Source organism: Oryx dammah, unplaced genomic scaffold (assembly GCF_014754425.2).
Source record: "Oryx dammah isolate SB20612 unplaced genomic scaffold, SCBI_Odam_1.1 HiC_scaffold_15, whole genome shotgun sequence".
Classification (NCBI taxonomy): domain Eukaryota; kingdom Metazoa; phylum Chordata; class Mammalia; order Artiodactyla; family Bovidae; genus Oryx; species Oryx dammah.
The window spans coordinates 35,910,530-35,934,623 of record NW_024070199.1 but is presented as its reverse complement, the minus strand read 5'-3'; the positions used below and the strand labels follow the sequence as shown (position 1 = coordinate 35,934,623).

General features: G+C 50.9%; 1 protein-coding gene across 6 annotated transcripts in view; it reads right to left on the bottom strand.

The window, feature by feature from the left end:
- Positions 1-300: 300 nt before the first annotated feature.
- Positions 301-24,094, bottom strand: part of CD6 (CD6 molecule) — a 44,988-nt gene continuing 21,194 nt past the window's right edge. Inside the window, exons 2-13 of one of the 6 annotated variants that reach the window (XM_040255907.1) lie at positions 13,772-13,840; positions 12,463-12,813; positions 11,601-11,912; positions 10,578-10,880; positions 9,041-9,106; positions 6,199-6,339; positions 5,761-5,856; positions 4,410-4,532; positions 2,777-2,848; positions 2,299-2,553; positions 1,896-2,015; positions 301-1,396 (exon numbers count right to left, since the gene is read on the bottom strand). In XM_040255907.1, coding sequence (XP_040111841.1) covers positions 1,332-1,396; positions 1,896-2,015; positions 2,299-2,553; positions 2,777-2,848; positions 4,410-4,532; positions 5,761-5,856; positions 6,199-6,339; positions 9,041-9,106; positions 10,578-10,880; positions 11,601-11,912; positions 12,463-12,813; positions 13,772-13,840 — 1,973 coding nt within the window. In that variant the 3' untranslated portion in view covers positions 301-1,331. The remainder of the gene's footprint in view (positions 1,397-1,895; positions 2,016-2,298; positions 2,554-2,776; positions 2,849-4,409; positions 4,533-5,760; positions 5,857-6,198; positions 6,340-9,040; positions 9,107-10,577; positions 10,881-11,600; positions 11,913-12,462; positions 12,814-13,771; positions 13,841-24,094) is intronic. The other 5 variants (XM_040255908.1, XM_040255909.1, XM_040255910.1 and 2 more) reach the window with 5 other exon arrangements.

Sequence of the window (24,094 nt, the reverse complement as noted above, 5' to 3'; positions counted from 1 at the left end):
ACAGTGTCTCCCTGGCCCCACTGATCCAGGGCTGGTTGGCAGATCAGGTAGGCGGGTGGTATTGAACTCACAGGCGTCTGTCCATCTCCTCCAGGAGAGCAGGCCCTGTTTCTGCTGTACCCCTAGCACTTTTCACGGTTCCGGGCCACAGTACATTTCCAATTTGCCCTGACATTTCCACCTCAATTAACAGAGCTGTCCCCACCCAACACACACACAACACACACACACACAGACGTACACACATACACACACAGCCTGAGTTCTGTGAGTTCAAGGACTTGTCACTGCACGCCCCAGTCTCATTCAGCAATGAGTTTAATCTTGGGATACTCAGAACAGGACACCAGAAGCTGGCTCTGAGCCCTCAAGCCTCTCCCTGGAGGCTGCCTGGACGCATTTACAGCTCCAGGAGTGACATTGATGACAACGTTCATCGGGGACGCTCCCATCAATCCAAGCAGACAGGTGGGAACCCAGGGCCTAGTGCAGCCTCTGGGCCCCTCCTAGAAGACGTCTCTGTGCTTCTGCCCCCACGGGGGCTGGGCTCCACTCTGGGCCTCTGGGGATAGAGGTGGGGCCTGGACAGGACCATCTTTGTAGACTGTAGGAGGCTCAGAATAAGGATCCGCTGTCCAGGGATGGTCACTGCAGAACAGAGCTGTGTCCCTGGTGGGCTCCAAGCATCTCTAGAGGCAGGGTTGGCCTCTAGCTCCAGCCCTGGTGGTTGGGGAGGGACAGCCGTCCTAATTGCTGTCAGTTGGCTGTGCCCAGGACAGCAGGACTCCTTGCTGGATGTAGGTACCAACCTGAGCTTAGCCTGGGTCAGCTGGTGCCCCACTCCCCAAGCCCCAGCACCCACCTGTCAGAGCAACACCAGCCTAACAGTTCCTGCACGTGAGGCTCCCCTGCCCCCAGCAGTACCTTTGAACCCTGAGTTGTCAGACACTCAGGCAACCAAAGCTCCAGACACACAAGAACTGGAAGGGGCCCCAGGAATCTTCCAGCCTAGCCCCTCCACATGGCCTGCCAAGAAGTGGCCCAGACTCTGCTGTTGCTCACCTCCGAGGCAAAGAGCTCGCTACCTCTCAGGGGTAGTGCCTGTGGTGCCCTGGGGCTGCTGTTTGGGGCTGGAGAAGGGCTGTGCTGGTAGGTTCTGTTGATGGATGGAAGCTGAGCCATAAGAGGTGTGGAGTTTCCTTTCCTGTCTCCAGGGGAGGACAATCAGCCCCTTGGGAATGATCGAGGAGAATGGAGGGGTGGGGCATGGAGCAGAGGGAGTATGCAGAGCAGGAGTCTGGAGAGAGGGAGCACACAGAGCTGAATCCTGGCTAGGCTGCTCCAATGTCATCGTATTCTTCATCAGAGGAGAAGTCAGGCTGGGGAGCACAGGACCCTGTGTGAGAGGGAGGCTCAGGTCAGTGAGAGGCCCAGTCATTGCCCCTGCTGAGCAGGGACAGAGCTGAGCGGATCTGGACCCACCTCGTTCTCCCCCATGATGCTATATGAGACCATTTTATCAACTTGTTCATGATTATTGCCCTCGATAGAATGTCAGTCCTGAAGGCAGAGTCTTGTAGAGCAGGGCTGTGGTCCCCAAGTGCTGGGAGCCACTCTGTGGCCACCATCTCCCCCATGGGGCCATCTGGCTGCTTCTGCTTGAATGCTTCCACTAATGGGGAGCTCACTTCCTATCAAGGTAGTCTCTGAATCTCTCTCCATCCCACTTTCATTCATTTTCTCTACCTCCTCAAATTCTTTTTTGTTTTTTTTTTTTTTAAAAAAAAACACCTCACTACTTTTCTTCTTTTCCCCTTGAGCTGATGTATTCAGAGCTCCCCCATTAATCCACCCTCCAGTCCCTCTCCGTGCCCCCTCCCAGGATTCCTCCTCACCCCCGCCACCGGCACCTGGACATCCAAACTGCTCAGCAGAAAGGGGCTGGGGTGGCAGCTTGTAGTTCTGGTACCACTCGCCAGAGGAGGTGCTGGAGCTGTCATCAGCTGAGGGCCCTGCTGGAAAACCCCAGAGCCAGTCATCCTCTGCCAGGCTAGTTCAGAAAGTGCCAGAGCTAGAAGGCCCTCAAGACTCAGTAAAGTCCTTAGCTTGACAACTGAAGAAACAAAGGCCCAGAGAGGGCAAGAAACTTGTCCACGGTCACACAGCAAGTGGCTGCTGAGCGGGGACTAGAATCCTGAACTCAGCCTGGCTCAGGGCTTTGAGCTTTACACTTCCTCCAGCTGGGTCCCATATAGGATAGGAAGCTGGAGGAGGTACACAGTCCTGGGCCTGCCTTACCTGGAATAGTTGCCTGGGAGCCAGCCAGCTCCAAGTTGGGGGGCTGCTCCAGGAGGGGGTTCCTCTCTGATGAAAACACTTGAGAGCTCCACAGAGGTCGCTTGCTGTTGGGGCTATTACAGTACACCTCCCCCGAAGATGTGCTGGAGCTGCTTTTGCTCCGTGGAGGAAGGTCCAGGGAGGGAGGGTCTGCAATGCAGTGTTCAGGGTTGGCAGGTGGAACTTCGGAGGCATGCACCTCTTCCAGTCCTGGGCCTGAAAAAGAGAATGGTGAGCAAGAAGATGCAGTGCAGCAAGAGGGCTTTAAGTTAGACCTGAGAAAGAACTTACTGCCAATGGGAATTGGTTAAAGTCAGGAAGGACCCGTTGAGGGAGATTGCACCGATGCTTCTCGAGGTGAGTGAGCTGCTAGGTCTGGAGGCAGTGCTGGAATCCTAGTCGCCTCCCTCCCTCCACGTCCCTCCCCAGGCTGACTCACCTTCCTCCAAGGGGGGCATCTGGAACCTGTTCTGCTGGGCCTCCTCCTCTGTGAAGCGGTGCCGCTGGGAATCTACAAGCAGAGGTGGCGGTGAGGAAGGAGGTGGGGAAGCCTCCACCTCCTTGTCCAGAGGAGCCCGGAGCAGAGGCTGGGGTTCTGTGGGATTCAGGAGGCTGAACAGGGCAGGAGGACCACCCTGACGTATGGAGGGGCTTAGTCTCTTTCATCAGATCCCAGGCTCACATTCTAATCCAGGCAGACCTTGAACCTCAATCTTAAACCAGCCCGGGGACAGGCTGCTTCTGGCCAGAAAGTGGAGCTTTCCCAGAGCAGAAGCCGAGGGCCTGGAATCAGCATCCTGGGCTGTGGTACCTCAATTTCAGAATCAGAGAGATGCAAATTCATAGCATCTTAAGGACCTGAGTATCAGGAATCTGGGAGTCAGCTCTTTCAAACGTGTTACTACTGACTTTTAGTCTCGGTGTCATATTAATAGCATTTTGGACTGCGGGTCTTGGATCTTACATGACTGGGCTCAGAATCTCAGATTCTAAGGACACGCATCTCTGTGGCTCCCCAAGGCTGGTCCATGGCCCCTCAGACTGGAATCATCCACACTGCCCCTCCAGAGGCCCTGGTTCAGCTGGGGGTAGTGGGGGAGGCAAAGATGGCTGCTGTCCCCAGTGTTCATCCTGCCCACCACACAGTAATAGATCTCTGGCCTTCATCTGGACACTCAGCTGCCCAGGACAAGAGCTTTGTCTCCCTGCCTCTCTTGTAGCTGCTGGATTTAAATTCTGGCAGGTGGAAAGTGAATGGGAACCGTGTAGGTGTCCCTGGTACGCCGCTTTTTGCCTCCCTCATTCCCTCGGTCTAGAATGCAGACGTGGCAGTGAGCCATTCTGGACCATGAGGACAGGGCAACATCTTAGGGACTGCAGAGCAGCAAGAAAGGAGCCTGGGCCCCTCCAGCTTATCCAGATGATGTCATTTGGAGGCTGTGTCCCACACAACCAAACTTTCATCCTAGCTTATAGTAGGTCCCGGGTGGGGCTCAGGAAATTTTGATGAGCTCCCAAGGGATTCACGATAGCTGTGAGAGTCTCTGCTTTCCTCCGACCTCCTTGCATCACGTGGGCTCTGCCTGAGCACTGGTTTTCCTCCTCCTACATCCTCAGCAGGCAGAGAGCAGAGCTGGAGAAGCCAGCTAAGGGGTGCGAGCTGGGCTCATGGTGGAGGTGGGAGAGGAGGTGAGATTGAAGGAGCAGAATGGGACAAAGAACGGGTGTGAGCGTGCGAGAAGGCATTTGAACTGGAGTCTCTCATATCGTACAGAGTTGCTGCCACATTTAGGTGAATGTCGACGGACTGATTTTGAGACCCTGCATGGTCACAAACACCAGAGAAAAGGTAGTCCAAGGGAAAATGCCTTGAGATGTCTCCAGGGTCACAACACACTTGGAAAACGTCAGTGCAGGACCACTGAGAGTCAGTCCAGTGGTCACAACAAGGGAGGCGCCACCCTCGACATGCAGGAGTCACTGGGGGGGAGCCTACTGCAGTTCCCCAGCCAGCTGGGCCCTCTCCCTGGAGCGGGCAGGTGGGCCCTCGGGAGTCGGGCCCAGGCACTCACTGTAGAAGGTGGTCAGGGCCACAGGAGGCTGGGTTCTGAAGTCATAGTGCTCATAGTCTGAGTCCGAGCTGGAATGCCAGTCTTCGGGGGGCGGGGCCTGGACCTGGATGGGCAGCTTGGGAACTGGGGAGAGAACAGAGTGGGGCATGGCAGGGCAGAGCACAGAAAGGAGCAGAGAGAGGCGGCAGGCAGCATGGATGGTGGGGACCGGAGACAGAGGGGCGGGGAGCATGCCAGGCAGCCCACCTTGTGCAAGACTGTCAGGCCTGGGTTGTCTAGGCTCCCCCCATCCGTTTCAAACACAGGGAACTAAATAACAGTTTTTTTTTTTTTTAATTTAACAAACACATAGTAGTCACTACATGCAGGCACTATGCCAACATTTACTAATATTGGGATGTCCAAAAAGTTCATCCAGGTTCTTCCATAAGATCTTACAGAGGGCTTCCCAGGTGGCTCAGTGGTAAAGAATTCGCCTGCCAATGCAAAAGATCTTGTGGAAAAAAACCTTAATGAACTTTTTGGTCAACCCAATATTATCTCATTTAGTGCTCATAATAACTCTGTGAGGCAGCTATGTTGAGGGTCCCCATTTTACAGCTGGGGAAACTGAGGCACAGAGAGATTCTCACATAGCCCAGAGAAGAGGCAGCGTGGCTCTTAATCTCTAAACCATGATATTCAGTGAGTGGCTGCTCTGGGCTTACCGTTGTGCTAGGTTCTGTGTTCATATTCTCTTCTCAAATATATGGATCCTGTGTGCAAAGAATCTTTATAATATTTCTCTGACTTTTGTATTGGTTTTGTGTCATCAAACTCTTTCAAATAAAGGTGATTTAATACATTCATAACGCCATGGGATTAAACTTGAACTCCTTCACAAGACTTTCAAGAGACATACATCAGTATATCATTAAAGATGGATGACTGATTCCTTTTTTTAATTTGGAAAATATGAAATACAGTTATGTTTCAGGAAAACTTTGATGGGGCTCTGCAGACAGGCTGATTCTGGGCAGACTGTTAGAAGAGGTGATGATGTCACAAACCTACTGGCCAATTAGCAGAACAGAACTCTCCTTGAGAACTAAGGTCCAAAATGCCTTGGCCCTGTTTTGGTCCAGAATTCAAAAGCCTAGAGCTCTAGAATGAGTGCACTGGAAGGTCATCTGCCCATTGAGGCCCAGACTGAGGCTAGACTTGTTCAAGGTCCTGTGAGCATGCGTGGGCTGGTCCAGGTCTCTTCTCCAGCTGGGGAACTGCTTTGACCTAAGAAGTACTGACCCTCCAGAAAGTATTCCCTTTTTGTCCTCCCCTGCCCTCCCCAACCCCAGGACAGGTGACATCCTACCTTCTTTGGCGATGGTGATAGGGACCTCTTGATAGTTTTCCATCCCTGCTGGGGTGGTGGTGGGTGAGTGCTGGTGGTTTACCACAGCGGGGAGGGCTGAAGGAGGGGAGGCAGAGATTCTACAAGTCACTTTTTGTGCCTTTCCAGTCTTCCTGGTTCTGTTCTGATAGAGACACTTCCCTCCTCACCTTCCCATATGCCCCTAAACCCACACACATACAATGTGGTCCTCCCGTGGACCACTTCTGAAGGGCATGCTGGGAAAATCCTTCCCATCAGGAGGTGCTTCTTGGGACCAGGGCTGGATGACCATTGCTGGATCACCTTCACTCCCACTGGCGACCCCCATGGCTCACGTCCCCCTGGGAAGACTGCGCCTCAGGTCTGCTTGTTTTCACCCCTGAGCCTTTCCTGTGGCTCCCAGGACTCTGCACCTACCGTATTTTCCTTTAATTCTCAAGAGGATGATGGCTATGAAAACAAGTGAGATGAGAAGGAGAATTCCCAGAATGATGCAGGGGATGAGGAGCATTAGCTCCCGAGATTCCCAGTCCTTCGTTTTCACCATCACAGAAGATTCTGGAAGAAAGAACCCCAAATCAGGGAGAAAGAGGAATGGACATGGACTTTTCCTTGTCTATCTCACCTCTCCTTCCTCTCTGCCCCTGACCCACTTCCCTTTCGGACCTCTCCTCTTCCTCCCTTCTTTTTTTTTCCAATTTTCCCATCTGCTTTTAGGTGCCTGGTATATAGTGTGTGTTCAGTCGTGTCTGACTCTTTGTGACCCCCTGGACTATAGCCCACCAGGCTCTTCTGTCCATGGATTTTTCAGGCAAGAGTACTGGAGTGGGTGGCTATCTCCTCCTCCACGGGATCTTCCCAAGTGAAGTCACTCAGTTGGTCTGACTCATTGTGACCCCATGGACTATAGCCAGACAGACTTCTCTGTCCATGAGTTTCTCCAGGCAAGAATACTGGAGTGGGTTACCATTTCCTTCTCCAGGAGATCTTCCCAACCCAGGGATCAAATCCAGGTCTCCTGTACTGCAGGCAGATTCTTTACTGTCTGAGCCACCAGGGGCTCCTGGGATCTTCCCAACCCAGGGATCAAAGCCACATTTCCTGTGTCTCTAACATTGGCAGGCAGATTCTTTATCACTGCACCACCTGAGAAGCCCATCTGGTATATAGTATGTGCTTGAGAAATGCATACTGAATGAGTCATTGAATGAAACTTTCTCCTGGCCACCAGCCCACATGGATTGTCTCTGCTCAATAATCACTGAGCAGCCACAATGTGCCAGGCACTAGACCTGGGGAGACAAATAGGACAGTAGTGTCACAGGCCTTGAGGGTCTCTGTCTCTGTCTAATGGGAAGATGGATGGACAAGCTGACTCAGTCCAATTCAGTGAGATGCCTGGTGTGATGAAGGTACGGACAGGCGGGCATCCCTCCAAGCGACACTGATTCTCTGTGGGTTAGAACAGGGCTGGATTCCCAGAGAAGGTGGCTCTGAGCCTCTGCAGGCAGGGAACAGCATCAGGAGAGAGAGATCTCCTTCCCTTGGCCCAGATGCATCTGCCCTACTGGAGGTGCATTCCCTGAGGGAAAGGGTGAGGGCTAGAACACCAGAACTTTCGGCCCTGAAGCCCTGGTGTGACTGTTTGCCTTCCTCTCCCTCCTGGCCCCACCCCTGCTGAAAATAACGCACAGTAGAGAATGGATGGAGGCCACAGTGAAACCCTAACCCTCATCACCCCAGAGACCTGAAGCATCTCCTGCTCAGTGCAGAAGGCCTGGGGTATGCAAACTGCAGGGCTGGAGGAAGGGGAGCGACAGTAACATGGGAGGCTGGGGGGATGAGCTCACCCAGGCCCCCTGACTGGCAGCAGTGTCTGCTCCCGCTAGGAGGATCACCCCTCTCCCCATCCTCACTTTCTCCCCTCCTCTTGAAAATGGAGCAGTTTGGGCCAGGCTGGGAACTGGATGTAGCAGCAGGAAGAAGGTGCAAGGCAAAGACTGGGCTGGGGGTCTGGGGGAGACCTGTGAACATGAGCCAAGAGGGTCAGGGGCTGAAGGAGGGGCTGCTGGCTCATGGGCTGGAGTGTGGTCCTTAGAGAATAGGTCTCCATAAATGCTTTGCTCCTCTGAGGGTAGCGTGGCCCCCTACCCCAACCTCAGGAATTAAAAGTGTGAGAGGGTATGTGTAGGGGTCCTCACAGGAGGTCACCCTAAAGCTTTTCATTCCCTCTCTGTACCCTTATCCATCGCCAGGTTCTCTGGCAGAACTTGGTGGCCTTCTGCCCCTTCCCCAAGCTACCCATTGCCTCTGGAGAGGATCTGACACAGGGAGACAGAAGCAGAGGGAGGAGTAAGCCTACGAATGAGGGCTGACCCCTGTGCTTATCCTGGGGCTGCCAAGGGGCTCCACACCAGGACTAAGTCAATAAATAAGAATAACTGACGCCCAGACAGTGCTTACTGTGTACTGAGCCCTGTTGTGAAGTATGCTCTTCACCGGAGACTCACAGCAACAATGCTAAGTGAGAAGTCCTGTGATTCTCATCCTCATTTTGCAGTCTAGGATCTGAAGCTCAGAGAGGTTAAGAATTGCCCAGCATCATACCGCTAGCAAGAGGTACAGCTGAGAGTTGGGCCCCAGAAGTCGACTCCCGAGATGGCTAAGCTACACACAACTGGAGGACAGACCAAGTGTGGATTCGGAGTTCAGAGCCTCAGATGCAGGTTCCAAGCAACAGTGGCAGGCTGGCAACCCACCCTCTGAGCCTGAGCTGCTGCTTCTGTGTAAGGATTGCAGGAAGACCTCCCCAGGGGCTGCTGGGAGGATTAAAGGGTTGGGAAATAATGACTGTAAAGCCCTGGCCAGTGCCCAGCACATTATAAACACATTGGCTGCTACCCTCGGCGTCCCCACTCTGGCTGGTGTCAGATCAGCTCTGACTCTCTCCGGCTCTGTCCTCCTGCCCTACACGAGCTCACGGAGAGTGGGAAGAGGACTCCTGCCCATGGAATGTCAGGATTCAGGGAACTGTGGAGCTGACATGCAGAGGCAGATGAAATGAGCAGAGCACAGAACACCCAGAGAGCCCAGGGACAGTAGGGGAGTCAAGTTCATTGTCTGGAGAAGGGGGATGGGGGAGAGACCATCAGACCCCTCTCTCAGACACACACACACACACACACACACACACACACACACACACACCATGCATGCATGCAAATAAGGTTCTGGAAAATCTGCCCCCAAGGATACTCACCCACAGTGACTGGCTGACCACTTGCAGGGACTTCAGTAGTGGACAGATTGAGCAGACTCCGGGCACCTGTTAGAAAGCACCACTCATTCACTCAGCACGTGCACCCAAGCACCTGGGTGGCCGGGCTTTGTGCTAGAAAGTGGACAGGACAGACAAGTGGCCTGAAACTGGGGGCGTGTTCCCACCGGGGCCCATGGCTGAGTCCCACACCCCACGATAAAGAGGATCTGATGGATTAAATGCAAGGATGATTCTTTGGTTAAAATAAAGGGCTAATGAAAGAATTAGCCCTTCCTTCTGTATAATCTGCTAGCAAACCCAACTATTTCCCTTTTCCATCTTGTATTGAATTTGTTCTTCACACCTGCCTCAAGAAGTGGGAAGCTGACAGTCTCATCATTATCATAATCATTTGACTGGTAAGGGAAGGGGCTTACAACATTTCATAGTGGATACTGTCTGATTTCCTAGCTACTCTGTGAAGTGCCTGGTATCAACATCTGCATATTCATGAATGAAGCCTCCCAGCTGGTAATTAGCAGAGCCAGAATTCATAGCCTGGTGTCTGAACTCCACAGAGATGCTGACACTGTATTTGTTCAAGTCTAACGCTTTTACTTCTTCACATTTTAACACCTCGGAAATAGGGGTGGTAATATCAATCAATTCAATTGATGGCATATCAAGAGTTTATTTTGGCAGCGTTTTTGTCCCCGATGGTGCAGAAAAGAATAACTGTGAAAGTGAAAGTTGTTCAGTCGCGTCCAACTCTTTGCGACCCCATGGACTAGTCCATGGAGTTCTCCAGGCCAGAATACTGGAGTGGGTACCCATTCCCTTCACCAGGGGATCTTCCCAATCCAGGAATCAAACCTAGGTCTCCTGCATTGCAGACAGATTCTTTATCAGCTGAGCCACCAGGGAAGCCCAAGAATATTGGAGTGGGTAGCCTGTCCCTTATCCAGTGGATCTTCCTGACTCAGGAATTGAACCAGGGTCTCCTGCATTGCAGGATTCTTTACCAGCTGAGCTACCAGGGAAGCCCAATAACAGTGTGACTTATGATCAATGCCATCTTAGACTCTGTGAAACCCAATTCACAGAGCAGGTAGGAGCCTTTGCTGAAATACATACCAAGTCCCCAGGAACGCCTGGCATCTGATTAGAGCTCCAGACACTGTAGCCCTATTATTAGTGTCTTCTAATTTTTTTTACAGTGATCACCAGCCCTAGGATAGCAAATTGATTTTGTTTCCTGAGCCAACTCGTTACTAGAGAACACTGTTTCATATATAATAGTGCCTTAATAAAGGTTGGATTCATGATTCTGGGGCTGTGTCAAGGATCTGGGGAAAAGAATACCTGATCAATACCGTGTACCCTGGGCATGGTAAGGGCCACGGTCCCTCTTATGCCAGTATTTGCCATTCTTGATCTAGCCCAAGCTCTAGTCCTTGGGCTACAAGTTCTTAGATTGTGGATTCAGATGGAAGTCCTGAGGATCGGAGAGTGGAGTGGGAAGGAGGAGGAAGGGTACCTGAGCAGATGACCCTGGCTGCCTGGGACTGTCTGCAGAGGTTGGAGTTGTTGAACCGCCAGAAGCATTTGGAGAGGGTGGACTCCCTTCCCTTGCATGAGTAGTACATCTTGCCCGACAAGGAGTGGGGCAGCCCCTTGGGCACCCGGGCCACGGTCCCACAGCCCAAGTCCTGGCAGAGCACGTTGGCCTCTGAGTCGTACCACTCACTGTCACACACTGTGTTCCAGACCCCTCGGAAGTACACCTCCACCTGCCCCTCGCAGGGGTCAGTGCCCCCGGTCAGGCGCCAGGACTGGTGCTCTGCAGGGGGTGGGGGGGTCAGAGTCAGGTCAGGATCCTTTGGGTGAAAACCCCCACCAGCCCTGACCTATGGATGCAGACTCCCCAGAGCCAAGGGATCTCCAGATGCTCTCCCTTCTGCCTCTGCACGCCCCTCTTGTCCGCCCTGTCTGCTCTGGCTGATCCTGTGCTGTCTACATCTCTGCTGCTCAAAGCGTGGTTCAAGGACCGGCAGCTTCAGCATCACCCGGGACCCTGTTAGAAATGCAGATTCTCAAGCCCTGCCTCAGACCTACTGGCTCAGAATGTACCTTGGACAAGATTGCTCCTCCCTCTCCAATCTTGGGCACAAGAAGAGAAGCCCTGGCTGGACCAGAACTTCCAGTCCTCATCAGGGGGCCGCTGACAGCCTCCTCAGGGCCTCCCTGCCTCCAGCTCCCCTTGCTGCACTGAGCCAGGTGACAAACTCTCACTTAGGAAGAGCCTCGTCTCATGTCACCCATTCCAGGAGGCGGGCAGGCTTCACCCTCCACCTCTGCGCTGTCTGCTGCCTCTTAACCCCACCTGGCTGCCTTTCTTAGGTCATGTGCCACTCTCTCTCCGGGATTATGTTTGTTTGGGCCTCACCTTCCCTTTGGACTGGGACCTCCCACGGGCAGGGTGGGTCTCTCCAGCACTCACAGAGGCCCAGCAGGCCTACAGTGAGTGCTGGATGACCCTGGTTCAGCATCACCCACTCACCTGAACACACCACTCCAGCGTCCTCCTTGTGGCCACAGTACCCATTTCCGGGCAGCCCTGGGCAGTCCCACAGGTAGGTCTCCAACCCAGTGCAGTTCACTTGGTCCCAGTGGATGCGTCCTTGGCCAGGGGCGAAGTGCAAGCCGGGCAGGGCCTGGACGGCCCAGCCGCAGCCCAGCTGCCGGCACACCACGTGAGCATCCTCCAGGTCCCATGTGTCGTCACACACCGAACCCCACTGGCCGTGCTCCAGCATCTCCACGCGGCCCTCACATGGGCTGCCACCACCCACCAATTTCAAATCGCGTTTTTCTGGGGATGGGAGGAGAATGGGTTTGGGGATGGGAGGAAAGAGGGAGAGGAAGGGAAGGGGTGAGAGGATTGTCTGTAGGGACTGGGCAGGGGCGTGGTTCCCCGGGGTTGTAGACCCAGGGAGAGGGGCTTGAGAAGACTGTCTGTCAAGGCTGGGGACCTGGGTTTGGGGAGCCAGTGGGAGGGGCTAGTAGCCTGATGGGCAGTACTAAGGAATCTCCTCTCTGGGCCTCGTGGGCAGGCTGAGGGGCAGACTAGTGGGTGGGGCTAGAGACCCGGTGGGCGGGGCCTGAAAAGCCTGGGGAGCCGAAGAGCTAAGAGATGCTGGGAACCTGGCCTGTTTATGTACTAGCGAGTAGGGGTGCTGCTGGCCCCTCCCGTGTGGGAACTGGTTGTATTTGCATCGCTGGTGGGTGGGGTTTTAGTTCAGAGGGCGATGCTTGGGCCCAGGGGCCAGAACTGAGGACAGGATGGAGGGGGAGGGGCCGAAAGCCTGGGAGGTGGGACAGGCAGGGGGCCTGGCGGCGGGTGCGGGTTAGTCCGTTCGTACCTGTACAGTTGACCTGGGCGGGCCACTCGTCGCTGCGGCAGTCGCGCTCCACCACCTTGCAGCTCAGCCATTCGGGGCCGCTGCACTGGACGGCAGGGGCCAGGGCCCCTGTGGCTGTCGGGGCCCAGCTGGCGTTCCCGGCGGCTGCCCAGGGCGGCGGCTCCGGGGTCTGCAGGACCGGCAGTTCCAGCTGGTGAGCCTGGCCACAGTCCAGCGAGCTGCACAGGGCGTGGGAGGCATCGAGCTCCCAGAGCGCCCCGCACACGGGCTGCCACGACTGCCGGAACCAGACCTCCACTGTCCCGTCACAGCGGCTGCTCCCATTCACCAGACGGACCTGGAGTCGCTCCCCTAGAAGCGCCAGACATCAGCTGAGCCTCGGCAGATGCTGATGCTGCTGACCCCAGGGATTGAACGGGGTGGAGGGGCGCGGACAGCGGCCAAGGGCTTCACCACGGATCTGCTGCTTGACCTTGGACGGTCCCCTACCCGCTCTGGGCCTCAGCCTTCCTGTCTGCAAAATGGGAGCTGGGCTGGCTCCTCCCCTGACCCTTTAGTCCTCCTTAGAATCAGGAAAGGGTAGGGCCGAAGGTGATTAGAGGTTAAGATGAGTTAACCCTGGGGTGTCCAGTCCCCACAAACTCTTCTCTTTTGCCTCCACCTCCAGAGCCACCTTGTGTGAAAGGAGGTTGTGGGCTCAGAGACACCCCCATCCCTCCTCCCCTCCCCCACCCCCACCTCCTCCCAGTACTGTAGGGGCCATATTTCCCCTCCCAGGCTCTTCCACTATTTTGAGGGTACTACCAAGGAGGATGGGATCATGACTCTGGAAGCTTTAAGGATGGACATGGGGTTGATGATGGGGTTAAAGATGGGCCATTTCAGTGAGTGGCGGTTCCTCTTCCCCAGAGCCTGCCTCCTGCTTCTGCCCAGGGTTGCACAAAACTTTGCACAGAGTGGATCCTTAAACATCTGTTGAGTTAAACAAGGCCCCATCTGATGGAACCCCACTACCCCTACCAAGAGTCCTTTAGCTTGTTCTCAACAAATCCTCTTTAAATGCTCACTGAATACTTTGCCCACATGTGCATGATTTTTGATCAATAGCCTCTCAAAGATGGCAGCACTAAGATCTCAAAGTGAATCTAGTGGTGGAACTTTAGGCATTGGGTCAGGAAGGAGAAGTGTTGTCTGAAGTTAGGGAACCTCCCTGGTACCATAAAAACCCATTTCCCTTTTCCATCACACCAGCAGACCACCTGCTTGGTCTCAGAAAGCTGCCTGTGAGCCCAGTAAGATCTTTCCTTACCTGGTTGCAAGGTCTGGCTCTCTGCACTGGTGGTGTTGGGCTGGTCAGATGGGGTCGGAGATGGGTGACCTAAAATTAACCAGCAACAGCTGTGGTGGGTGAGTGGACTCCAGCCTGAGGAGGGCACACAGGTGAAGAGTAGGGGGGACTCATTGGAGCCTTCAGTGTCTACATGGGGCCTCTGCTAAATCAGAGCCCTCAACCTTGGGTGCATTTACCTCCTTCAGGACATGAAAATTCTCAGCATCCCCCAATTCATCTATTATTGTGCACACGTGCTCAGAAATCAGAAGAGAGCAGAAAGAACAACTGTGGCTTTGGGGCCAGACCCACTCACTGGCTGAGTGAGCACAGAGGGGTTACTCACTGCTCTCGGCCAGAGTCCCAATTCGTTTACAATAACACTTAAGAAAGTACTGTAAGGTTAAAAGAAGACAATACCAGTAAAATACTTCACATATATAAGTAGCTCGAAAATGGGAGTTATTATTAGGAAAAACACTTTTGGTTTGGAAAATTTGTTTGAGAAATTCCTACCAGACTTTAGGGTAGTTGGCACATCCTGGACTGGGAGCCATTGGACTACGAAGTACCTTCAGACACTGAGAAACTAACATTTGCCGAAGGCCGATTATATGGCAGGTCTTTGCATACAGTATTTCATTTTCCTTCAATAACACAGTGAGGTAGGTATTAGCATCCACTTTTTAGAAATTAGAAAAGGGAAGCCCAGAAAATAAAAATCAGTTGTCTGTGCCAGACTGTGTCTGTTTATTCTTCCAGAGCCTCTGTCCACTTTGCCCTGAGAGGCTGACCTGTTTGGAATAAATCAGCGTCTTGTAGGGCCCTTGGGCTTCTGTTGGGCTCAGCCAGTGGTGAGCCCCCACAGAAAGACGAGAGAGGGGAGGAGTGAAGTCGTGGAGTTATCCTCCTGACTTCCTTCTCATGCGATCCCTTGGGTAGCCTGATCCTTCATCTGAAGGTCATTGCTTATCTCCAGGGGCTCACCTCTGCTTGACTTTCTCCTTCTGGATCTCATTGACTGCTCTATAGTCTTGTCTCCTCTGGCTAAGGGTGGTGACAGCTCAGCTGTTCCAAGCACCTGGTTATCACATTATTCTTTCCAAATTAGACCCCTTCAAACTCCTATTTTGAAGGTGCCACCTGTTTCCCGTTGGGATGCTGGCTGATACATGGCCTGAAGCCACCCAGCTAGCAAGTGGCAGAGCCAGGATTTGAACTGTCTCCGAGGAATGGGCTCCATGCTGGGCATGGATATTCCGGTTTGCAGAAGCGTAAAGGGGGGATATGGTTGGGACTGTGAGCTTACTAAGGAACTCCTCTGCGGTTCCAGATTCTCCTGTCCTTAGTTTGGAGTCCTTGATGTCTAGGCAGAAAGACATGTGCCCACTGCCAGGTCAAGGTAGGTAAGAGTCAGTGAGCCTCCTCCATCTCTTTCTGCTCTGTTGTGGCCAAATTAGAGATCCTGGATTCCAGATTCAACCACAGGATGGAGGAGGATTTGATCCATCTTGAATTTTGTGTAAGAAGTGCAGCTTTTTAGTGTTAAGCCACTTAGCGACTCAGCAACAACTAAATGAAGAGTTTTGAGATGTGTTTATTATCACAGCCTAGCCCGGCCTGGCCTGAATGATACAAGAGCTGAATATTCAGGCATGACTACTACACGATCTCAGCCTCATCTGAGACTATTCCATGGACTCACTCCTGGATGAGCATACAAGCCTGTGCACGCACGCACACACACACACACACACACACACACATGCGCGTACCTGCAGACACAACTCCCCTACAAGCATCCAACTAGGCTACTCCATCACTCAGACAGAAAATAATCAGACCTTTAATTGCCTGTTCTCACCAACTCCCTGGTTGGCTGCCTAGCCTGACCTCCTGAGGGTGAAATGACTCAGAATTCAGAGCACAGACTCTGTGGCTAATATCATAGTCGGAGCAAGAATTCAGATGCCCTCAAGTTAGAACTGCAGAATCTCAGTTCCCACAGCAATGGTCCCAGCACTCCAGTGTAATTGTTATTTCTGTGTGTGCTGGGGAAAGGGGGAGGGGATGGGGGAATTGGAATGCTGGCTGCAGTGCTTGAGTGTATGATTGTGGTGTGTGTGTGTGTGTGTGTGTGTGTGTGTGTGTGTGTGGTTGTGGCAGTATGTGTACCCTGATGTGTATGTCTTTGCATGTATATATGAGTGTGTATGAGGCTGTAAATGTATGTGTGTATTAGGGGGGCTCTAGCTCCCTTCTGTACACCTCTCTGTGGGTCTGAGAAAATATTTCTCATACATAAAGGCACACATATTTTCAACTAGATCAGAAAACCCTGGAGGGCAGGGCCGAAGTCTGGGTCAGCCCCACATCCCCCAGAGTGCCCAACACAGTGTTTGTTGATTAACTGACTGAGTGAGCAGGGGGTGTCAACTCCAAGGACAACTGTTGCGAAGGCAGTTTATTGATACCAGCGATACTCGATTTGTTTTCTGTGTCACAGGCATTTTCCTGTCCCTTTTCCCAACAAGTGAGGCTGACTTTTGTGTTTGGACTTCTGTGCTGCAGAAACAAAAGCAGACATTACCTCTCAGCCTCCTTCCATCCAGGCCTCAGTTCACAGAGGGCCCAATGCAGGATCCACACTTCCCAGACCTCATTTCTGCCTATGTTTCACATTTTTCCATAAATTTGATTCACATTTTTCCTGCAATAAATTCATTTGGAAAGGAACCTTTACCCTGTCTTAAGAATTCACTTTACAATGCAAAGATGACTGAGTGTAAAAATATTCCTTACAGTTTTTTGAACAGCAAACAATTGGAAAAAGTGAATGCCCATGTGTTGGGAAAATTGCAGAATAAAGATGGTCCATTTATGTCATGACATCTTATGCAGGCTTTGTAAAGAATGAAATAAACTTATATCATTTGGAAGGATTTCCATGGGAATTGGTATGATTATGTGAACATGGAGGAACGTATGGAAGAACACAGACAAGGTTATGGAAATGGGTAAATTAGAAAGGTGAGTGGAAATTCCCTGGTGGTGCAGTGGTTAGGACCCAGCACTTCCGCTGCCAAGGGCATGAGTTCAATCCCTGCTGGGGAAACTAAGATCCCACAAGCCAGGTGGCCTGTGCATCAGAGGGCCCTGCACTTAGAAAAGTCTTGGACTTGGGGTCTAATGCTCTGTCGTCTCCATCTCAAAATTCTTCACAATTTTGAAGCATAAGATACTGCATTTTCATATTGCACTTAGTCCTGCAAATTATGTTGCTGATCCTGCCAGTGGGAGAAGAAAGGAGGGAGAGAAAAAAGAAACAAATGATGAAAGAAAGAGAAAAAAGGCTACACTTCAAAAAATCATGTATATGGATGATTGTACACGATTTTATATAGACTCCATCTATATGAGATTAGGTACAGAGGTAGGTATGCAGAAAAATTAGAAAATATAGCAATATAAATGGGTATTTTGTATTGCTTGCCTAAAACAGAAAGGAACTGTAAAAATAAGTACACTAAAAATAAAGCCACATTAGGGACTTCGCTGGTGGTCCAGAGGTTAATGCTCCATGCTTCCAAAGCAGAGTGTGTGGGTTTGATCGCTGGGCAGGGAACTAAGATCCCACATGCTGCACAGTGTGGCCAAAAACTAAAAATGAATAAAGATATATTCTCCCCCATAAATAAAAATAAAGCCACATTATAAATGTTGAAAGACACACCATCATCAGTTAGAGACTCTTTGAGGAGATCAGCAAGAACGACAGAGCACTGAAAATTAAATAATTGAAAACTTTTCTTGCTAAGTAGCTCAGTGTTATTTAATGCTCAGTTCATTTACCTCCTGAAACTCTCCTGTGTGTGTGTGTGAACTGCTCAGTCATGTCCAGCTCTTTGTGATCCCATGAACTATAGCCCATCAGGCTCTCTGTCCATGGGGATTCTTCAGGCAAGAATATTGGAGTGGGTTGCCATTCCCTTCTCCAGGGGATCTTCCCAACCTAGGGATCAAACCCAGGTCTCCTGCATTGCAGGCAGATTCTTTACTCTCTGAGCCACCAGGGAAGCCTTAAATTCTCGTGTATACCCAGAAAACGGTCTTGAATTGAGCCCACATTCTGGAAACTTATGAACCAAGAGGGATAAGGAAAGAAGGAGAGGGTTTCCCAGCGAGAGAGGAAAGAAGCTGAGAGAACTGCCCCCGGCCCAGGAAGATGGCAGATTTTTTAGGCTGGTCCCAAGCAGAATGGGGCAGGACATTACCTGGGGTGGCAAGAAGAAGATGCCAGGGGAGGATGAAGTGAAGGAGACAGAGGATGGGTAAAATGAATGCACTGCAGAGCCACCTTTCCTGAAGCCCAAGAAAATGGGCCACTCCTCCCCTTCCTGGGTCACCCAGGCCCGTGGAATTTCCCCTTGGCTTCTGGAAAATGAGAGACACAGGGAGGGAGGAGGTACAGACACTGAAGGAAAGGGGGGTGTTTTCCCAGCCGATGCCCCAGCTGGCCAGCCCAGTGTCAGAACAAGGCCTGTGGGGAGAGTTTCAGGTCCCTGTAGCGGCTGGGGGAACTCAGGCTTGGCCACACCCACACACCCACGTAGGGGAGTGAGATAAACACCACCTACCATAGCTGAGGGAACCTGCAGCCCTGGCCCCATCGATGTCTCAAGGAACAGGTAGGTGCATGGTAGATGCTCACTGAGTGGATGATGGATGGAGAGATGCTGTGCAGAAGCGAAAGAATGGTGGAGACGGGCTATAAGACATATACGAAGACTTTCCTGGTGATTCAATGATTAAGACTCCAAGCTCCCAATGCAGGGAGGCCGGGTTCGATCCCTGGTCAGGGAGCTAGATCTCACATGCTACAACCGGGTGCAGACAAATAAATAAATATATTTTTAAAAAATGAAGAAGAACCAGTGTGGGGAACATGGAATGTGATATTTGCTGAAAGCATATCTTTCTTTCTTTAATATCAGTGTAAAGTGTTTGTGAGCACATGTGTCAACAACCTTAAAAATAAAAAACAAAACAGGCCCTTCTGATCCAGTAATTCCACGTCTGGGAACCTTTCCTAAAGAAATGATCAGGAATACAGTACCACATAGTAGTAAGCATCCACTAGTCGGAAATTGGAAAGTTCTCAATTATTTTTTTCCAGCTGAGCCCGTTTGTAACTATATGACTCGGGCAAATCATTGACCTCACTGAGCCTCAGCGGCCCTTCTGTAAAACAGGAGCAACAAGCACTCACATGGCAGGCTTGCCATGAGGATTAAGGGAGATGATGCAGCCAGGGAGCTCAGTGCCTTGGAGCACCTTGAGCTGCTGCTCTATTAAGTAAAAGTCTGAGGCTATGTAGTTTCTAATAGTAAATATATATCAACAACAACAACAACAAAAAAAAAAACAACCCAATCGGAGACCACTCATTTGTCTAGAAAGGGGAGATTGGTTAGGAAATCACAACATGTAAAAACTATTTGCAAAAAAAGTAACCAAGAGTTTTTAAGGACATGTTGCTAGGTTAAGTGATCAACTTAAGCAGGGAAAGATCAAAGGCAGGAGGAGAAGGGGATGACAGAAGACGAGATGGTTAGATGGCATCACCAACTCAATGGATGTGAATTCGAGCAAGCTCCGGGAGATGCTGAAAGACAGGGAAGCCTGGCGTGCTGTAGTCCATGGGGTCACAGAGAGTCGGACACGACTGAGTGACTGAACAACAACAAGCAGGATACACAGTGCCCCCAGTGCCCACCCTGCCCTTGGCTTTAAGCTTCTGAAGGCCTTCCAGACCCAAATTCAACTCTCCGTTCTAGCCTCTCATCACACCCTGGACTTTTCCTCTGTGACCCCAGCCAACAGACAAGTCTGTACTTTGTTTGTGAGCAGTTTCATTGCCATAAGTCCTATGAGATTCTAAGTGTCCCATGTGTACCCCAAGGCCCACAGACCCCAGTGCAGCGTTCTCCCCAGCTGTTGTTCTGGGGCACTGCTGGGGCAAGGGCAGAGTGCGTGCCTCTCCAGGACTAGGACCAGGCCCCTGGGCCGCAGAGCCCACAAGCTTTGGGAGCAGCGTGGGCCTGATGGCCTGGACATCACCATGAACCATGTTCATGCAGACCCACTTTTGTTACCTGAGAAAGGTGATGAAGACTAGTTGACCCCAGGATGGCTTGCCTCCCAGGCTGGAGCTGGGGGCCCAGATATTCACAGAGGGCAGCGCTGGTTCAGAGAGTGGTCCAGAAACGTCCAACTGAGCCCTGGCCCTGAGATTCACTGGGTGGGCACTGGACTGCCATTCCCAGTTTGCAGACGGACATTTGGGAGGCAACCAGATGGGCACCTAGTGTTCTACTTCCAACCTACACTGAGGAGAGTCATTGCCCATCTCAAGGATCTCAAGTTCAAAGGACAGGGAGTAAGGGAAGGACGTTGTGGTTCTTCCCATTGCTCTGATAGGGAAAGTGGAGGCCCCAAGACATGCCGAGTACCCCCTACAATCTCCAGGCACAGCTCAGTGATACAGTTGACATTTATTCACTACTTTCATACACCAGTCCTTTTAAAAATACTTTAGATGAATTAACTGATTGAATTCTCATAGAAAGTCCACAAAGTAGAGAAACCAAGGAGCAAAAAATTTAGTAGTAATTTGCCCAAGTTGATACAGCTAGAAAATAGCAAAGCTAGGAGTCTAACCTATAGAATCAGACACGACAGCAACTGAGTGACTGAACAAGGATTCAAAACCAGGCTGACTGTTTCAAGAACCCACACTCTTAACCAGTCTACTCCACTGGACTAGAATCCAGCATCCTGCTTTCTGGTTCAGTGACCATGCCAAGGCTAAGGAGCAGAGATCTCTGACCACTCGGGTAGGCTTCCAAACTCCTCCCAACTCTACCATGCTCAATCAGCGCTGAACTCAGATAGCCCACCCCCAAAGGTGATATATCCCATTGTCTCCCACATGTCTAGCGGTTAGGATTCCTGGTTTTGATCTAGGCGGTCCGGGTTCGACTCCCAGTGGTGGAGTACCACCCTTTTGGAGAAGGAAACGGCAATCCACTCCAGTATTATTGCCTTGAAAATCCCATGAACAGAGGACCCTGGCAGGCTGTAGTCTATGGCATCACAAAAGAGCTAGAGACGACTGAGCAACTAACTAAGCAACAATGGAGGTGATACAACTCAGCACCCAGCCAAGCCTCAGGGACCAAGTCTTAAAAGGGCCCTGACCAAGTCTTAAAAGGGCCCTGCGCAGAAGGGAGCAAACTGTCCTTTCCCAGGGCAGGAGCCTCTGGGATGGCTTTTGTCCCCTGGCCCCACGACAACGACGAGATGAGGTCTGGCAGCCCAGCCAAAAGCGTCCCCACCTCTTCTCCACTTGTTCTCCACACAGCCTGGCTCCAGAACCACCTGAACTCCCTTGCCTCGATTCTGAGGCCAGAGGAGAACTGGTTGGAAATGAATTCCCCCAGGGAATTTAGAGGGAGGAGCCTGAGCCGAAGAGTGTGGAATTCCAGTGAATGGTTTTTTTGTTGTTTTCAGAGAAGTCCCTTGAGGTTGTTGATGGAGAGCAATTATTTTTGTTCTTTGTTTTTTAAGTTTAATACCAGTTTTATTTACTAATAGCTAAGAAAAGCCATGACAAACCTAGACAGCGTATTAAAGAGCAGACACATCACTTTGCCAACAAAGATCTGTATAGTCAAAGCTGTGGTTTTTCCGATAGTCCTGTACAGATGTGAGAGTTCGACCATAAAGAAGGCTGAGCGCCTAAGAATTGACGCTTTCGAATTGTAGTGCTGGCAAGACTCTTGAGAGTCCCTTGGACTGCAAGAAGATCAAACTGGTCAATCCTAAAGGAAATCAGCCCTGAATATTCACTGGAAAGACTAACGCTGAAGTGAAGGGCCAATACTTTGGCCACCTGATGCAAAGAGCCGACTCGTTGGAAAAGACCCTGATGCTGGGAAAGACTGAAGGCAACAGGGGAAGGGGGCAACAGAGGATGAGATGGTTGGCTGGCATCACTGACTCAATGGACATGAGTTTGAGCAAACTCAGGGAGATAGTGAAGTACAAGGAAGCCTGACATGCTGCAGTCCATGGGGTCACAGAGTTGGACATGACTTAGTGACTGACAACAACAAGGATCCTTAGTGGAACAGTAAACCTCTAAAATGCTTTGTTTTCTTTTATAATCTTTATTTTAGGGACTTTCCTGGTAGGGCTTCCCAGGTAGCGAGAACCCGCCTACCGATGCAGGAGACATAAGAGATGCGGGTTCAGTCCCTGGGTGGGGAAGATCCCCTGGAGGAGGGCATGGCAATCCAATCCAGTATTCTTGCCTGGAGAATCCCATGGGCAGAGGAGCCTTGCGGGCTATAGTCCATGGGGGTCGCAAAGAGTTGGAAACAACTGTAGCATGCAAGCACACACATATATGTATCTATTCTTTTTCAAATCCTTTTCCCATTTAGGTTATTAGAATATTGAGTAGAGTTCCCAGCGCTACACAGTAGGCCCTTGTTGGTTATATGTTTTAATTTTTATCTTAAAATGTGGTTTAAATGTCTCAAATGTTATTTGTGTACATATGTTTGATATCCAGTGTTGGACATTTGTTCTCAACATTTTCCTTTTATAATTAATATTGAGATGAATTGCACATTCTTAATTATTTATGTAGAATAAGTCCTAGAAAGGGAATTACTGAATCAAAGGTAATACCTGTTTTTTAAGCTTTGTTACATGTTCCTTAATTGCTTTCTGGAAAGTTGCATCAGCTATCTCAGCAGCAGGCTTTCAGAATGCATGTTTCCTGTACCCGCTTCAACATCAGGTATTTTCATTTCTCAAACGCAGTTACCTGAAGCAGGTCACCCTCAGCTCCCATCTGAATGACTTACAGCAGTCTCTTAGTGGTCCCCAGCCATCATGCTCCCCACCCATATCAATTCTCCATACTTTCCCCAGACTGATTCTCCTAACATTCCTTCTTAAATCCCACGGCCCACAGAATGAGACCTAAGTGTTCTCATGGCCCATGAGCATCTTCATGTCCCTTTGGGAGTTTCTTTAATCATCTCATCATCCCCTTCTATGCCCCGAACATACTGAACACGTTTCTGCTTTTAGAAGTCATTCATATTCTCTCTGCCTCTCTCTTTGTCTCTCCCCCTCCTTCTGCTTTCCAGTCTCGGCATATGCAGCTTCCTCAGGTTGGAACACTCCTTCCTCTGTTCTCTGGCCAACTGCCTCCTCTTCCATCTAAGCATTTGGGCTTCTTCTTTTTTCTTTTTCCTTTCCTTTTTTTTTTTTTTTTTATTGGAGAATTTCTTTACAATGTTGTGATGGTCTCTGCCATACATCAACAGGAATTACTCATAGTCATATATATATATATATGTGTGTGTATATCCCCTTTCTCTTGAGCCTCCCTCCCCCTCCATTCCACACCTCTAGGCCATCACAGAGTGCTGGGCTGGGCTCCCTGTGTTATGCAGCAGCTTCCTGCTAGTTCTTGATTTTACACATAATAGTGTATATATATCAACGCTGCTGCTAAGTTGCTTCAGTCGTGTCCGACTCTGTGCGACCCCACAGACGGCAGCCCACCAGGTCCCCCATCCCTGGGATTCTCCAGGCAAGAACACTGGAGTGGGTTGCCATTTCCGTCTCCAATGCATGAAAGTGAAAAGTGAAAGTGAAGTCGCTCAGTCGTGTCCGACCCTTAGCGACCCAATGGACTGCAGCCTACCAGGCTCCTCTATCCATGGATTTTCCAGGCAAGAGTACTGGCTACTTTCTCAATTTGTCCTACCCTCTCCTTCCCCACTAGCAGTGTGTTCATGTCAACCCTAAACTCAATGGAAGGCAAATGTTAAAACAACTGGAAAGAAAACCCAGAAAATTCCATTAAAACTAGAAAGAAGCATGGCTGGTTCACACAAGTAATGTATGACTTGATTCAGAGGGAAGAGCTGTGCCCCATCTTTGAAGGGACTTGGAGAGGTTAGGCTGAGTTTATCACAGAGACCGAGGCTGTCGTGGGGGCTTAGTTGGGCAGTATGGCTCATGGCTTCCAGAGGTGATCGACATTCATGACTACAGTGAACAGACCAGGCGTCACCCACGGGGGCCTTTCTAAACCCAGCAAGACTGGGCTGAAATCCCCTCCCCGCAACCCCCTGGAAAAAGACAAAGTCAGCAACTTGGTATCTTAAATGTATTTTACAAGATTTTTGTTTTTCCTTCTCATTCTCTCTCCCTATA